At 43.1% G+C, this 16,710-nt stretch overlaps 1 protein-coding gene across 10 annotated transcripts in view; it reads left to right on the forward strand.

Annotated features, from left to right (window-relative positions):
• Positions 1-16,710, forward strand: part of KLF12 (KLF transcription factor 12) — a 366,929-nt gene that overhangs the window by 287,351 nt on the left and 62,868 nt on the right. Inside the window, exon 7 of one of the 10 annotated variants that reach the window (XM_075918898.1) lies at positions 1,976-13,780. The exons of the other annotated variants lie outside the window; for them this stretch is intronic. Coding sequence (XP_075775013.1) covers positions 1,976-2,099 — 124 coding nt within the window. The 3' untranslated portion in view covers positions 2,100-13,780. Of the gene's footprint in view, positions 1-1,975; positions 13,781-16,710 lie in introns of those variants that run through there. 10 annotated transcript variants of the gene reach the window in all.

Raw genomic sequence — 16,710 nt, forward strand, 5'->3', positions numbered from 1 at the left:
TTCTCTAATGACACTTCAATCTATGACAGTTGCTTAGATTTGTCACCTAAAAAGAATGACTCAGGTTAGGGAATCTCCCTCACATCCTCATCCTGATGCAAAGAATTCATTTTTTTTTCCTCAATGGCCTTACCCTTCCTTAGTGCTACTTTCACATCTTGATTGTCCTGTGACCTCACTGGTTGATTAGCAAGCTTCCTGCTCCTTGTGTCCTTAAAAACATTAGTAATACTTTATGAATCTTTTGCCGAGCTATCTTCCTAATTGTATTTTTACACTTAATTTGCTAGAGTTTATGATCCTTTTTATTTTCCTCACTAGAATTTAATTTCCAGTTTTTAAAAGATGCCTTTCTGCCTCTTACTGATTCTTTTATTTTGTTGTTTACCCATGGTGGCACTTTTTTGGTTCTCTTTTTATATTTTTTTTAATTTGGGATATACATTTAAATTAAAATGTTTCCATGCAGCTTTCAGAGATATCATTTTGGCACTGTATTTTTTAACTTCTGTTTATACGGCCTATTCAGTTTTGTATAGTTCCCCTTTCTGAAATTAAATGCTACAGTGTTGGGCTGCTGTGTTGTTTTTCCTGTCACCGAGATGTTAAATTTAATTATATTATGGTCACTATTACCAAACGGTCCAGCTATATTCACATCTTGGACCAGATGCTGTGAACCACTTAGCACTAAATCAGGAATTGCCTCTCCTCTTGCGGATTCCAGAACCAGCTGCTCCAAGAAGCAGTCATTTAAGAAGTGAGGAAACTTTATCTCTGCATCCCGTCCTGATGTGACATGTACCCAGCCAATATGGGGATATTTGAAATCCCTTTTTGTTACTGAATTGGTTTTGTTTAATATCCTCTCTAATCTCCTTGAGCTTTTCACAGTCAATATTACTACCCTGGTTAGGTGGTTACTAATATATGCATGCTACTGATAATAATTAGATGCGCCTCCGCAAGAAAATGCTTGATCTTCTTTTTGCCCAATTTTGAATGCTCTCATTACATAGTTTAAACTTGCCTCATTTTTTTTTCTCCTAAATGAGGCGATGAAAAATTAATGCAGCTAGGGACAGCCAAGGCATTTGAAGTAATTCCCTAAACTATGCCTTTCCCTCCATGCCGCTCAGCACATAAACCTTATTGTCAGTGGAAATAACTGCAAAAGAACCAATCAAGAATACTCACTAAGGCTCAAAATACCTACATTAAAGTACAGATTAGTCATACTTGTTATAAAGTTTTCATTCCTTTGGTCATTTACAGTAGGAGAATGGGTTTTAGAAAGATTGGAGACACAAAATATTCATATAACTGCCTGTCTTATACCATACTTTTAAAAAAAAACTTTTTTGCATGTTAATCTTGTAACTGTGATTAGTAAGAACAAATTCAACTACTCTTTCTTTTGTCCTTCGTTCCTGTTTATTTCTTCCAGTCCTGTTAAGCCCCACATATCAGAACCAATGGCTCTTCATGTTTATCTTCCTACCACAGGTTTCTGCCTTATTAATGAGAGTTTAGTAGCTCTCTATATCCGGATGGGTTTTCATCCTACACATAGGAAAACCTCTAAAGGGTTCTTTGTGTTTCAGTACATGTTGAAATATTGGCAGACTTTTCACAATAAAACTCACCTTTGCGCCTTTCATGTTAGAAGGAATGACCCAGGACAAATTCTCTTTTAATAAAACAAAACAAAAATAGTGGATTTTGTTATCCATGTACACTGTTTTTATGTGTACAGTATAATTAATGAGATGCCAACGGTTAAATCACAGTAGGGAGGAAAATATTTTCCCTTATTGCACTTGCAGTAGTCTCTGTGATCTTTACAAAAATCTCTACATTAGTATAAGTATGGGACCTTCTCATTAGACCAATGAGACCCTAGGGCAGGGGAAATTATGACTGAGCAAACAATTACATTTTCCTCTCATTAATGACTCTTTTTTCTTGTTGACAGATATCTAGTGAGAGAGAATATATTTCTATGGCTTATCGCAAGGCAGCAAGAGAAGGCACAGTCTCTAACTTACAGGGTATTTGTCAGTGCACGTGGCGAACGAAAGTCATTGGTGGATTTGTAGCTTGCATTTTTACATGATTAAATGTTTTAAGTCTATTGATTTCACGCTGGGGATTAATGATGCTGAATGAAAGAGCATCAAAGAATACGGCATGTTTACATGCTTGATTAAAATAACTTTTAAAAGATTCAGAGAACTTATTATTGGCTAGGAATGAGATAGTGGCAATGTAGGACCAATCATGCATTCTGCATTGAAAGAAGTCTGAATTAACTTATTTAGGCACTGAAAGAAGAAGAGCGAAGGTTTGAATAGGATTGACTGTACCTTCCTGAATACTTAACTCTAGTGTTAGACTTGTTTCCATTGAAACAGAGGATTAAAAGGTTGTATTATCAGTTGCTGCAGATCGCTTTTACTGAACCAATCAAATCAGGATGCTTAGCTGCCAGTGATTAATGAGCAGATCTTTTAACTCAGGGACCTGTTGGTTAAAGAACAAACCCACAGACATGCAATGGGCATATGAACAAGAGATGACATTTGTAGTTTTTGCTTGGAATTGACTTAAGGCTTTTCTATCTGTGTGTTTCATACCTTTATTTGAAAAATACTTCACATTTATCTTCAAATGTTCAGAATACTAATTTGATTGTGGCAACTCTCTGCAAATGATTTTACTATCTAGAGGAGAGTGATTCAGCGTATTAGACATCACTGTCATTCTGCTAGGAGTGCTAGTTTCTGATCTCAGGGCAGACTGTCACAAAACAGGGCAAACACCCCAAACGGGTTGTAGGGTTTAAAATTAGAATCCACTAACCCAATAACAAATGTGAACCCCTAAAGAACTATAGCAGACTAACTATGGAGCCACAGACTGTTTCTGTTAGGCAGTCCAGTCTATCTTGCCTGAATGGTGATAAATGGTCTCTTACACCAAAGATCAAAAAAAATTCAGGTTGCTCCCAGTCCAAAGAGAGCAGTCATTTACCCCACAGGTCAATTTGTACCTCAGATCTCACACCAAAGAGAAGGGGTTCTTGGCCTTCAGACCACATGCAGCCCAATTAGCACACAGCTTTTGCCCAGCTTAGCTTTGTGCTAAAGGCTGGCCAGTGTGCCAGGAGATGCTGGTTTTCTGGTATGGAGGGAACTGGGCTGTCATGCTGCCCAGCATAGTAGGGTCAGGGATGCCCCACTGCCTAGTTCTGCAGGGTTGGAGTTGGGGTTTGAGGCAGCCCAACTCCTACATTTAAACTTCAGATCCACAGCCGGGCTAGGTCCCGGATCCAGTGTGAGCCAGGACTGAGCAAGCTAAGTTATTTTGAAATAATTTCCTAGTGTAGACATGCCCCAATGGAGTTGGCTGATTATTTAAGTATAATGTATAGATCTTTGTTTACAAGCTTTTTATTTAGGGTCAGAAGCATCCAACATCCCTTGCCGGGGCAGAAGGCAGGGAGTTAGTTCTCCTCATAGGCAGCTATTAATGTAAAGAAATGTTTCTCTGTTGCAGATATAGAAAGAAAATAGCAGCAATCAGAGACTCAGTTTAAGCAGAGCTTTCTTTTAAATTATTGTGTTCTACATTTCCTTCCCCACTCCCTTTGGCTCCTATATGAAGCAGCGAGGTCACGTTGCAATCATCTGTTTTTGTATTTCCTTCATTTGAGGAGCTGGAATATAAGCTGGCTCTCATTTCTAGCTGATTCTGTCAGTTCCGCTAGGCCCCAGCTTGGGTGAATGCCAACACCAACAGGTGATCTTTGTAGCTGCAAAACAGCAGGAAGTAGGCTGCGCATGTATGAGACAGTTCACCAGAGGGGCTGTCTGGCCTGTCTCCATCTTTCTTTGTAATTAACACACCCTCCCCCCATACCGAGCAGAAAATCTGTACAGAACAGCTCAGCTGTGGCAGCCATTGCACAGCATGTAAGGGAAAGAATGTTAATAAAGGGTCTTGGAAGAATACAGGCTGCACAAGTGCAAAGGTTCACTCTGGTCTTAAAGGGAGACTGTGGTTGGTCCTTTGAAGGAGTCAGAACAAAATGATATTTGCTGTAAAATCATATCCAGTCTAAAAATTATGGAAAAATGAGGATATAAGTGAATTGTTGGCCTAACCAACAATATCTTTATAGATAAAGAGTAGCTTACAGCAGTATAGCAATTCATTTTTACTTTTTTTCTTTAAAATAAGGAGTTTCTGTGTGACATAAAGAGTGATTTACACTACCAGAGAGAAAGTGACATGGCTGCCTTGAACTAGCATCATTTTGAGTTCTGGAACAAGGAGTGGATGCCGCAGGAGCAAGGCAAAATACTGTAATAACTAGCTGTTTCAGTAAGATATGCAGTCTGAGCAGACTACTGCAGAAGCACTTTTAAAAGACACATAAGCCTTCTAGGACTTCTCAAAATAGTTTCAATGAATGAGGCAAAATTAAGATATTTTCATGTACACAAAGCTGTATATAAAAGACCTTGATGGCTTAAGGAAGGCAGTTTCAAATCATTTACCTCCATGACTTACAGTAACCCCTTAATATCTGTCAGTATATCCCATACTGTGATATGTTGTGTTATCAGAAATCCTAACTGCATGGTTTACATTTACAGTGCAGCCTAATATCCCTAGTTTAGGGACTTGATAGCCTTAATCCTTTACAAAATTGATGATATACCAAGTTCCACTTTATAAATATGGAAGCTAAATTACCTATCATGGCCAAAAGATTCTGTGTTCCTCTTCTTTTCTACAGCTGACTGTTCATCTAAGCATTGAAGTAATGAGTGTTTGCCATTTTATCTGTTCCTGTGCAACTGCAAAGGTCAAGAGTCCAGTTTTGGAACAGACTTGATACACACATGTAATATGGGGGCTGCCTCGACCCCTAAGCTGGTGGAATTTTATCCCAGATGTTACAAACCACCCAGAGAACACCATTGCTGGAACCTCTTCTGGCTGCCTCCTGACATGTCTGAAAAGTATGACATGCCATTTGCAGACAATGGCCTCAGTAGTCTGTAGATTGGAGTAACCCTAAACATCCATTCCATTTTATGCCCAACTTACAATGATGGCATTTTGTGTGGAAAGACTCCAGGTTTGCCCAGTCTGAGCAGCATAGTATGTATGTTTCACAGCTATATAGCAGTGTGGACAGGATACAGCTCAAATAGATCCTGAACTTGATTGCAATGACAAGATTATATTGATTCCATAACCACTGCAGATGGCCTATGTTATGTCAATCGAGTGGAGGACCTCAGTGTGAGAGTTGGAGGAACTGGTGGTATAGAACCCAAATAGCAAAAGGTAGAGATGATGTGGTCCACCTCCTTCTGAGTACTGTAATGCCACCATGAGAGATCCAGGAAAGCCAGTGTATGCATTACCATTTAAACCATGACCCAAGAAAGGAAAGATTCTAGGAGGCACAGAACGTGAGCAAGTGGCAGGAGTTACCGTTGGATATACCTGAACTTTAATGGCCGATGACCTCTTCACACATGGTTCAGAGGGTGCCAGTAACTACTTTTAGGCTTTAGAGGGGAAGCCGAATTAGTCTGTAACAGCAAAAACTTAAAAAATAACAAATAGTCTGGTAGCACTTTAAAGACTAACAAAACATGTAGATGGTAGCATGAGCTTTTGTGGGCACAGCCCACTTCTTCAGGTTCACGAGATTATCATGTGAAAGGACAGTGCATACTGGAGAGTCTAACTGATTGTACGTATAGTTGGGGTTATTTTTCCCAATGTGCATTACTGTCAGCCGACGGTCAGGGCAGTGTGTGTGTGTATGTTTCCGAGAAAAGGTTTAACGTCCGTGCCTTTACTGCTAGGACCGGGGTCCCATCGCAGAGGGTGGCCAGCAGGCCAACAGACGCCCCGTTATATAGGAAGAGCTTATTACATCTTAGATTTCAGCTGCTAGAATTTCATAATTCCTTCGCAGCGGGCAGCCTTGAGGAAAGACTGAAAGATGCCCCAGTGGATCCTGTCACCTGGGAGTGACACAGATCCAAACGCCCAAGCTCTTCCTATAACTGTCCCTTTAGACCGGCTGAAGTTCTTTTAAATTGTGCTTGGTTCTGTTACAGCAACTGAAGGAGTCAGGTTAAAACTTAAACAGTTACAGGTTTATTGAGGAAGCTTATAAATCATATGGTTGCAATGGCTATTGTTCTATTTCTTAACTATTAGCAAAATATAGGTCTTAAAAATGGTTACAAAGAAGATAAAGATAGAAAAATAGAAACAATGGTACCAAGTAACAGCTTACTCTTTCTATGTGTACACTTAAGACATAGGACCACATCCAGGTACCATTTTTACCCCCTTCTGTGCCTCTCGACTCCAGCATGTCAGGCCAGGGCCGGTCCCTCAATTCCTAGGAAAGACGAAAATACGAGGTGGGCGTCCCCATAGAACCTCGGGAGGTCAAACACCTAACCCGACCAGCAGGTAGAGGGTAGAATGACACTCAAAGTGAGTGTGTGCTGGGCCCATCTTTTATACCCATGGGGTCACGTATTTCTCTTTCTTATCTGTAATGCCAATTGATGCTGGTCTGTCTGCTGTGAGACCAGTTCTTACAAGGAAGTTGTGAACTTAATTTACACTTGTAAGAGAGATTTGAGGTGATTAAATTTTGAAGTACTGGACATTGTTTTCTCAGTGGGAAATTCCTCTCAGGGACTGTGTGTGTGTTCGAATCAACATAGGTGCCAGCCGGTGGCAGTCTCACATATCCTGATCTCTCCTCATATCTATGTTTCAGCTTCTCAGGATCAGATGAGCCAGCATAGACTATGCTGATTTTATTGCTCCTTCTCTGTCCTGTATGCTTCAGAGAGGCAAATAAGATGGATGATATAGGGGTTAGTCTGTCTGGCCACAATTACTTTACATTTATCCACATTAAATTTCATTTGCCATTTTGTTGCCCAATCACTCAGTTTGGTGAGTATCCAGTCAATATGGGGGTAATTAAAATCCCCCATTATTATAGAGTTCTTTATTTTGGTATCCTCTCTAATATCCCTCATCATTTCATTGTCAGTATCGCTGTCCTGGTCAGGTGGTCGGTAATATATCCCTACTGCTAATTTCTTATTATTGGAGCATGGAATTACTATCCATAGCGATTCTATTGAACATGTTGATTCACTTAATATTTTTATTTCATTAGATTCTACATTATCTTTCACATACAGTGCCACTCCGCCACCCACCCGGCCTGCTCTAGCCTTTCTATATATTTTATATCCCGGTATGATTGTGTCCCACAGATTTTCCTCATTCCACCAGGTTTCAGTGATGCCTATTATGTCAATCTCCTTATTTAATATGAGGTACTCTAGTTCACCCATCTTATTGCTCAGACTCCTAGCATTTGTGTACAAGCACTTTAGAAATTTGCCACTAGTTATTTGTCTGCCCTTCCCTGATGCATTGGATTCCTTTGTATTCGGTTGTTTGTCTGCTCTGGCCCATGGTTTGTCCTCTCCCCTCCTCTCTTTCTGACTACAGCTTAGAGAATCTCTATCAATGGAGTCTCCTCTAAGAGAAGTCTCCTTCCGATTTACGTGCATCTCCGCACCAATCGGCTTTCCCCCATCTCTTAGTTTAAAAACTGCTCTACGGCCTTTTTAATGTTTAGTGCCAGCAGTCTGGTTCCACCCTGGTTTAGGTGGAGCCCACCCTTCCTGTATAGGCTCCCCCTCTCCCAAAAGTGTCCCCAGTTCCTAATAAATCCAAACCCCTCTTCCCTATACCATCATCTCATCCACTCATTGAGACTCTGAAGCTCTGCCTGCCTACCTGGCCCTGCGCGTGAAACTGGAAGCATTTCCGAGAATGCCACCATAGAGGTCCTGGATTTCAGTCTCTTTCCTAGCAGCCTAAATTTGGCCTCCAGGACATCTCTCCTACCCTTCCCTACGTCATTGGTACCTACATGGACCACCGGCTCCTCCCCAGCCCTACACATAAGTCTATCTAGATGCCTCAAGAGATCCGCAACCTTTGCACCAGGCAGGCAAGTGACCATACGGTTCTCCCGGTCATCACAAACCCAACTATCTATGTTTCTAACGATCGAATCACCCACTACTAACACCTGCCTCTTCCTAACTGGCATTCCCTCTCCCTCAGAGGTATCCTCAGTGCGAGAGGATACCGCAACATCCTCTGGGAGGAGGGTCCCAACTACGGGATGGTTTCCCTCTGCTCCCATTAAATGCTCTGTTCCCTTGAGACTTTCATCCTCCTTAAGAGCACTGAGGCTCTCAGACTGGAGGTAGGACAGTACTACAGTGTCCCAGAAAGTCTCATCAACATAGCTCTCTACCTCCATTAGCTCCTCCAGTTCAGCCACCCAGGCCTCCAAAGCCCGAACTCGGTCTCTGAGGGTCAGGAGCTCCTTGCAATGGGCGCACACATATGCCACCCGCCCACAGGGCAGGTAATCATACATGTTACACCCGACGCAATAAACAGGATAGCCCCCACTCTGCTGCTGGGCTTCTGTCTCCATTTTTCTAATGAATAAGTTTAAGTATAAACTGGGATTGTTTTTAAACCTCTGGAGTATAGATTATTCTAAGAGTTATGTTTTAAAGAAGGTCACAAGTGCCCTCTAAACTCCCCCCTCTAAACTCCCTCTCCAAACTCTCCTGTTAGCTGTTCCTGGTCGCTGAGTCACAGACTTATATAGCTCTGGTAGCCCCTCCCCCTGACTGAGGCTCAGCCAATTAACAGAGGCTTCTAGATTTCATACCTTTTAGAAGCTCCTTCAAACAGACAAACCAACCAACCAACCAAACAATCCAGACAAACACAAGCTTAGCACACTGCAAATAACTCCCCCACACACAAACACACACTCCAGACAGCCACTTACCACAAGGGTCCCGTTTTTACTTCTCTTTTACCTGGAGAACTCCCTCTCCAAACTCTCCTGTTAGCTGTTCCTGGTCGCGCTCTTCAGACGCGTCTGCTGACATTGCAGGACACACATTTCCAAGGGGACATTGACACAAGTGCCTCACAATTCACTAAGGGAACATAACACTGACAAGGCATCTGCAGCTGAAAGCAGAGAAATGGCTTTAACGCTGGTGCTGAGTGCTAAGTTGTTAGTGCTGATCAAAAGCAAGAGTGAACAATTGTCCTAAAGAATGACCTATTCTCAGTCATTGAGACAGAGGCACAGTAATGCAAACTTTTTCCTAGGCTAATAGTACTGGCTTCATGCTATGTAACCCGCGCTGTTGAGTCTTTCTTGATGATTTCCATCACCTCAGGTCGCTAGGCTCAGCTTGTGCCATGCATCTTCTCGTCCTGTATCAGCCATCATTTTAAGGGTTCTCATTGGAAGTGAAGAGACACCTGTCACATGTGATGATATGTGCCAAATCCTTAGATCTGGGGGTATGCCTCACCACATGAACCATGACCCAAGAATAGAAAAATTCTGGGACGCACAGAATATAAGCAAATGGAAGGACTTACCATTGGGTATACCTGAACCTTAATGGCCAATGACCTGTGCAAGTCCAATTCAGCGAGTGCCATTTAGATTGCCCACTGATGGCATAGTTCCTACAGTCAATCTTCTTTTATATTCCTCTACTACAGTAAGGTGCAGGTCAGACTGGGGAGAGGGGCGCTAGGCTGCAAGGTTGAAAACTAAACATAGACTGGAAAGTAGATTTTTCCATTTAACTGTACTCAGTTACAATAACATAGCCCCACAATACACCTCAAAGAAAGATAGCTGTCTGAAGTTCACTGGGAAGCCTGTAGCAAATCAAGTTGCGGAAATGAATGATCTCAGTAGAGCTGCAAAAACCAAGCATTGTAATGGCCAGGGCCGACTTATCCATTAGGCACAGTAGACACAGTGCCTACGGCCCACGATACTTTTAGGGGCCCACAAAAATGTTTTAATTTTTTTCTCACATCAGGAAAAAAATGAAACTTTTAGGGTCCATGAAAATCTATTAAATTTTGCCTAAAACAGACAAAAAAAAGTTGAAGTATTTAAAGTTATATAAAAAATAATTTTTAATATTGATATTATTATGGTGGGAGGGGCCTATGAAAGTCATAATGCAGCCCTGGTAATGGCTGGACATTCTCTTGCTGTATGCAAACCAAGAATGCCCATAGTAATGAGAGTAAAGCGGAACGTGATACATTAACATATTTAGTAAAGACTGCAGCTTAGCTGGCTGTATTTACTAAGCCAAGAGTTTGAAACTCCATCTCGCTGTGAAGGGTATGTAGTTCTGCAGTTTGTCAGGCAGCTGGTGAAGCCTAAAGTTAACAGATGATTAGTAACTACAGCAGTGAGGCACAAGAGGTAGTGCATTAATAGGCAATTAGCATACAATTTAGTAGTGAATTAGTAAACCACCGAGCCTAGAAAGGGCTTCATAATTAGGGCCCTACCAAATTCACAGTTCACTTTGGTCAATTTCATGGCTGCCAAGGTCTTAAAATTGGACAGTTTCACAATTCCAGCTGTTGTAATTGTGAGGGTCCTAATCCAGAAGGGAATTGTGGGGGTCCCAAAGCTATGGGAGGGGGTTTTAGGATTGCCATGCTCATCTCTGTTCCACCTGCAGAACTCAGCTCTGAAAGCAGCAGCTGTGAGAGTTCTGTCACTGAAGGAGGGTCCCAGAGGTGAAGGTAGATTCTCTCTCCCCAGTACAGCTGGGAGCGCCCCAACTAGGGACTCCTAGATGCTAGTCAAGGCCAGTGGTGGATTAATGTATAGGCTTATGGAGCCCATGTACAGGGCCCTGGACTATTTGAAAAATAGATGTCCCAGCTCTGACAAGAGCTGTGGGGGGGAGGGGGATGAAGCCCTGAGCCTGGTTACCCTGAGCCCCAGTTGGAGACACAGGGATGCAGGGCAGAGCTTGGGCAGGAGCTGTAGGGGTGGGGCAGTGGCAGCCTTGGAGATCAGGTTTCCCAGGAGCCATGAGCTAGAGGCAGCCCCAAGCCAGACAGGAGCTATGGGGCTGGAGCTCTAGAGGGCGGTAGCCCCCAAACCAGATCCCCAAGCCAGGCAGGAGCTGTAGGGTGTGGAAGTCCCAAGTCCGTCTTGAAGCCTGGTGCCCCCATCTCCAGCAGGAGCATGAAGGGGGGCAGTATCCCCAAGCTCAGGCTTGCAGAGCCTTGGCAGAAGCCATATGGGGGGGTGCACCAAGTCTGGCAGGACCTGCCAGGGCTGGAACTGCAGGGGGAGGCAACCCCTAGTCCCTATGAGTGGGGAGGAGCTGGAGCCATGACACTCTCAGCCCTAGCAGGAAGTGGGAGGACGCAGCATCCCAGAGCAGCGTGGGGTGCAGACAACAGCTGTGACATATTCATGGGCAGAAGCCTTGGCCCTAGGGTTGAATCAAGCCTGGGCAGGAACTGCAGGCGGAGGGCGGAAGTCCTGGAACTAGGGCACGTGGAGCCACCGTGGGAGCCACTGGAGCAGCAGTCCCAAGTTTGGGTACCCTGAACCCTGTCAAGAGCTGGAGGGAGCGGGGCAGCAGCCCAGAGCCCAGCTCCAGGGTTGCTGCAGCACAAAAGTGAGGGTATATCACCCTGGTTACTGCTCTGCTTCTGGAGGTGGGTGTGGTCTCCTCCCATAACAGCCATGCAAGGGAAAGAAAAGTCTTGTCTCTCCCCAGCCCGGGTGATTTCAGGAAGATCATATTTCAGGGAGAGGGGCTTATTTCATGGTCAATAGCATGTTTTTCATGGATGTGAAATTGTTAGGGCCCTATTCCCTTCAGAACAGAAAAAGGAAGTAATGTCAGAGGCTGGGTGAGCGCTACTCCTAGTCCTCACTCTCAGTTGTAGTGCCCTACCCAGCAGACCATGGTGCCTGCACTAACAAGGGAAGGCTACTCAGTTTCTGAATAATGAGCCCATAACACTAAAAAATGGTCAATAAGGGAAATAAGTATATCACACCTTTGCCCCAACTCAGCTGAAGGCGAGTTCGCTTTATAATGGTATGAAAGGTGATCTTACCTGGGAGCCACTGTATTACTTGTCCATGCTACTTTACATTCAGTATGGTGAGGTAGGTTATTTAGTGTGGTATATCTTGGCTCATAGTCACAGATTTTATCACTCCATCATTGTGAAATCAATGAAAACTTCAAAATCTGTGGCTGTTATTTGCTGACCTGTAAATCTTTCATAGCCATATTTACTTTGGAATCTGCAAATCCTTCAAATATATCTTCTGTAGGCTGCAAAAAGTAAGTGAAATAAGATATGCTTCAGAGTACAAGTACATTATACTCCTGGAAGCATAGGTATTGAATGTCCACACGCACTAAGCCTCCTTTTAAAAAGTGAGTTAATAATGATAATAATAGATAACTTTAATTAAAGCCTCAACAAGTATAGATGCCTAAACTGAGTAATTGCCTAATTTTATTGCTACAACCCATATCCTTCCTCACTCTGTCACCTTGCTGTTTTTTTATTAATCCCTACTAGTTGTCTTGTTTCACACTATACAAGCTTATTGGAGCACAGAATTTGTCTAATTGTTCTGTAAAGCACCAGTTCTCTTTTTAGACTACTATAAAAAATGATACTATTAATAATTTGGCATGTGCACTTTGTCCAGCCTTGTGTGTGCTTGTTTTTTGGTACACAGACACAAAATAAAGATGACTGCTATATGCTGGTAACTGAGCCATAAAGTAGACCGTCTGGCGCTGGGAAAGGAGAAATGTAAATTGATTGTTTGTGAATATGTACAGAAATAGCATCTTTCAATACACATATGCTTTTTTCTGGAATCATCAGAGGTCAGTAACAATCAAGCCTACATTGCTTACATCACACAGAAGTAATACGATCTCATTACAAAACTGATCATCATTCTCATAGTTAATTGAATGCAGTTTAACTTTTCACTTGTCTCTCCACAATAAATGTGGCAATAGACAACCAGACTGAGCCATCTGGCTCTAGTGTTTGAAAGATACAAAAGGCAATGCAAAGAAAATTGATTGGCTGCTATGACCATATTAGGAAGAGACCTTACTTGAACCTGAAGTAACTTGAGGGAAGTGAGAACTGGTTTGAATTCTCTCACAGACTACTGAATATTGAGGATATATACAGCAGTTCAGAAATACATTGACAGTCTGGTCATGTTCAGATCATGCTCTTTGGTTTTGTTTTATTTCTGTTCATGACAGCACTGGGTATTTCCCTTGTTTTTACAGATAGCCCTAGATGTAGGATTGTGTGAAGAGCTAAATACAAATGTAATTATAATATTTTAGTTTAGTCTCTACTGCCTTCCATAAATTATGACATTACTGATCATCTAAGTATTAGCTTATATTTTCTATATTATGTTTTGGTGCAAATACAGTACAACGTGAGCTATCCGGAATTTAAGCATCTGGAAAACTGTAGAAACTGGCAAATTTCTGACACCGGGAAAAGCAAAAGCAAAAGCAAAAGCAAAAAAAATAAAAATAGGGAAACTGGCCCTTTAAGTACCGGGCTGCTCCTCAGACAAGCATGCAGCATGTACCTGGAGGTAGGGTAAACAGCAGCTGGAAGCAAGCAGCAAGTATCTCGGCTTCCCCCGCAGCTCCTGGCACCCCGGCAGGCCAGCCCCCCCTTCCCCCGCCCCAGCAGGCTGCCACCACCATCTCCACCTCCCACCCCCTGTCTTCTACCCCCCCTACCAGGCCGCATCCCCCCCCACACACACACACGGCTCATGCTCCCCCTAGTAAGCCAAATCCTAGCCCCCGCACAGCTCCTGTGCCCCCCCCCGTAGGTCCCACATGGCTTCCCCCCCCCCTCAGATAACCAGAATTTTTAGGTTACTGGCACGCCCTAATCCCCAAGCATGCCGGATAACACAGGTTTTACTGCAACCTGAGTTCTGATTTTTTTTGTAAAGCTACTGCATGCATTCTTCTTCATGTCACCTAAAGGATTGGCTGCAGGGGAGAGGGAAGACAGTTAGGGGAGGTGGTTATCTGATAGTGGTGTCCCATCCTTAGTCTAAGAGGATCACGGTGAAACGATATGGGTGGAGAAGGAATGAGAGGGGTGTATTGGAGATGCGAACTATGCCTGATCCTCCATTGGCATAAGCAGTTATAACTTAGGCCAGTGATGGAAGTTAGCATGAAAGAGGCTCCCTGAAACTTCCACCACCTGGGCCTCAGCTTCCCATGGCTCCCCTTGGCTGTAAACAGCAAACAGGAGTTAATGGGAGCTGCAAGGCTCCGTGGCTATGGAGCCTTTAGATAAACTGGAATGGCCCGTTAGCAGCATTCTCAAAGTAGGCACTCAGTCCACTTTGAAAAACACTGGTATAACTGTATTGCTTAGGGGTGTGGATTTTTTCATTCCCCTGAGACATAATTACATTGATGTAAGTTTATAGTCTAGATCTTGTGAAAGATACAGGAAAATTTTTCATCTCCCTCTTACTGTTTTTACTCTGCTAGGGCCAAAGACTCTAAACTGAGGTAGAGAACCAAAAGGTTTACCCATGGATCTCCCCTGAAAGACACTTTGAATTGACAGATCGCTACAATTCTGTCACTCTTAGGATTTAAATGATATGAGCTAAACTTCTGAAATCCAGGACTCTCTGGTCTGGCAACATCTGTGGTCCAGCAGGACCACAGATATTACTGGATCAGAGAGTTTCAGCTGGCCAGGTTCATGGGCTGGGTTGGCAGTGGGGAGCGCAGTCCCGGTGGCAGCAGGGCTGGCACCTGGGAGCACAGATCCAACTGAGCCAGCAGAGTAAAGAGTGCAGCCCAGGCTGGGCTGGAGACAGCAGGGCCTGGTGCTCCCTGCACAGCCCTGTCCCCAGGTGGGGGCTGGGGACAACGGAGCTAAGAGGGGGAGCAGGGGCAACAGCAGGAAGGAGAGCCTTGACCTTCCCTGATCCAGCAAACTGGTTTGAGACCGCTCAGGTCCCAAGGGTGCTGGACCAGGGAGGTCCTACCAGTCATTCATTTGTGCGCATATATGTTTGCTTGCTGTAACCTGTAAATAACTGTTTTATGTCTTTTTCTTAGTTAATAAATCTTTGGGTAGCTTTTTACAAGATTGGATATAAGCATTGTCTTTGGTGCAAAATCGAAGGCAGCAGTTGATCTGTGCTAAGTGATTGGGACCGTAAGCTATCCAACTGTCTTACCATGAAGTCACAGACCAGCTCCTTAGACTCCCCAGTCTGAGTTGCCACCCAGACAAACAGGACTTAGTGAAAAAGTCAGACTGGAGCGTCCAAGGAGCTGGTCTGTGACTCCATGGTAAGACTGTTACGGTGGTCCAGGATTTCACACTTGTTACTGTGTTGGTGAAATCTAATTACAGAATATGCCACTAGTTTGGGGTGTCTGCCCTGTGTTTAACACGTTGCCCTGAGGTAGGCAATGACGGCCGTGAGTTACTCCAGACAGCATGACACCCATCATTAAGGCTAGGGTTAAAGACACTCACTGCTTTCCATTCATACATGTAATCCGCTTATCACATTTTAAATTCAGCACATCACTTTTCATCTTGTTTCACAGTGCAAAACATTTGGAAGCATAGACCTACTGGAATATCATGGACTGCCATACATCCAATGGTTGCTTCTCATTAGATAGAAGCCTAATTTTTTGAAAGTTCTACCCAGAAATCTTACACAATTATTGGAATTGGTCCTCCTGCTTGTGATGAAGTTACTTCTTCCATGTCAAAAAGAAGAGGGATTATACTATCAAATACTATAAACATAAATTATTTTCACCTCTAGATTTCTCTGTATAGTGCTGCCTGCAGTGGCTCAGGAGCATGAATACCAGACTCAGGACAGTTAGGAACCAGAGCACTAAGATAGAATTGGTTGTGAGTTCTATACTTAGATTTCACCAACCAATTATCAAGTATAAGCTCTTTAAACAATGTAACAGCCTAAACATGGAACCATAGAGTGTCCCCTCAGCTACTCCAGTCTTTCTGGACACCCAAGTGTACATATCTTTGTGATAGATTGTCCCTTACACTAAGAATCACAGCAATATTTAAGTTACTTCTAGTCCCAAAGAGGCAGTCAGCCCAGATCAGTTGCATCTTAGATCTCACACAAAAAACAGTGCTTATTGTCAATCCTATAATAAATGCTATAAAGATTTATTACATATAAAAAGGAGGCAAGAGAGTTATTGCAGGATCAAAGCAGGTAAACATATATGCAGAATGAGTTACAATTTTCAGTTTCCAAAAATAATAGAGGTTTCTGTAAGCAAGTTCCATGTGTCCTTTAAGGCTAACTGGCTAATCAGCTGGAAATCTTTTGATTAAGCCTAGAAAATCCTTGACCCCAAAATCTAAGCATCATAGATTTAGTAAGTTCCCTTGGTTTGGGATTTTTATCCCCTTCCTGCCATATACTCTGGTCTGCAGACTCAGCTGCGTTGAAAGGAGGAGTCCACTTCTAAGACTTATCTTCAAAAGTTGGAGAGCAGGACACCAAAAGTCTTTTCTCCTCTTGTTGCCAGTAGATAGAGAAATTCCGATTGGAACATCTCACAATAGTCTATCTGATGTCGACAGACCTTTCATTTTTGGAAAGAGTGTGACACCTTCTGTTTAAGATCA

Source organism: Pelodiscus sinensis, chromosome 1 (assembly GCF_049634645.1).
Source record: "Pelodiscus sinensis isolate JC-2024 chromosome 1, ASM4963464v1, whole genome shotgun sequence".
NCBI lineage: Eukaryota > Metazoa > Chordata > Testudines > Trionychidae > Pelodiscus > Pelodiscus sinensis.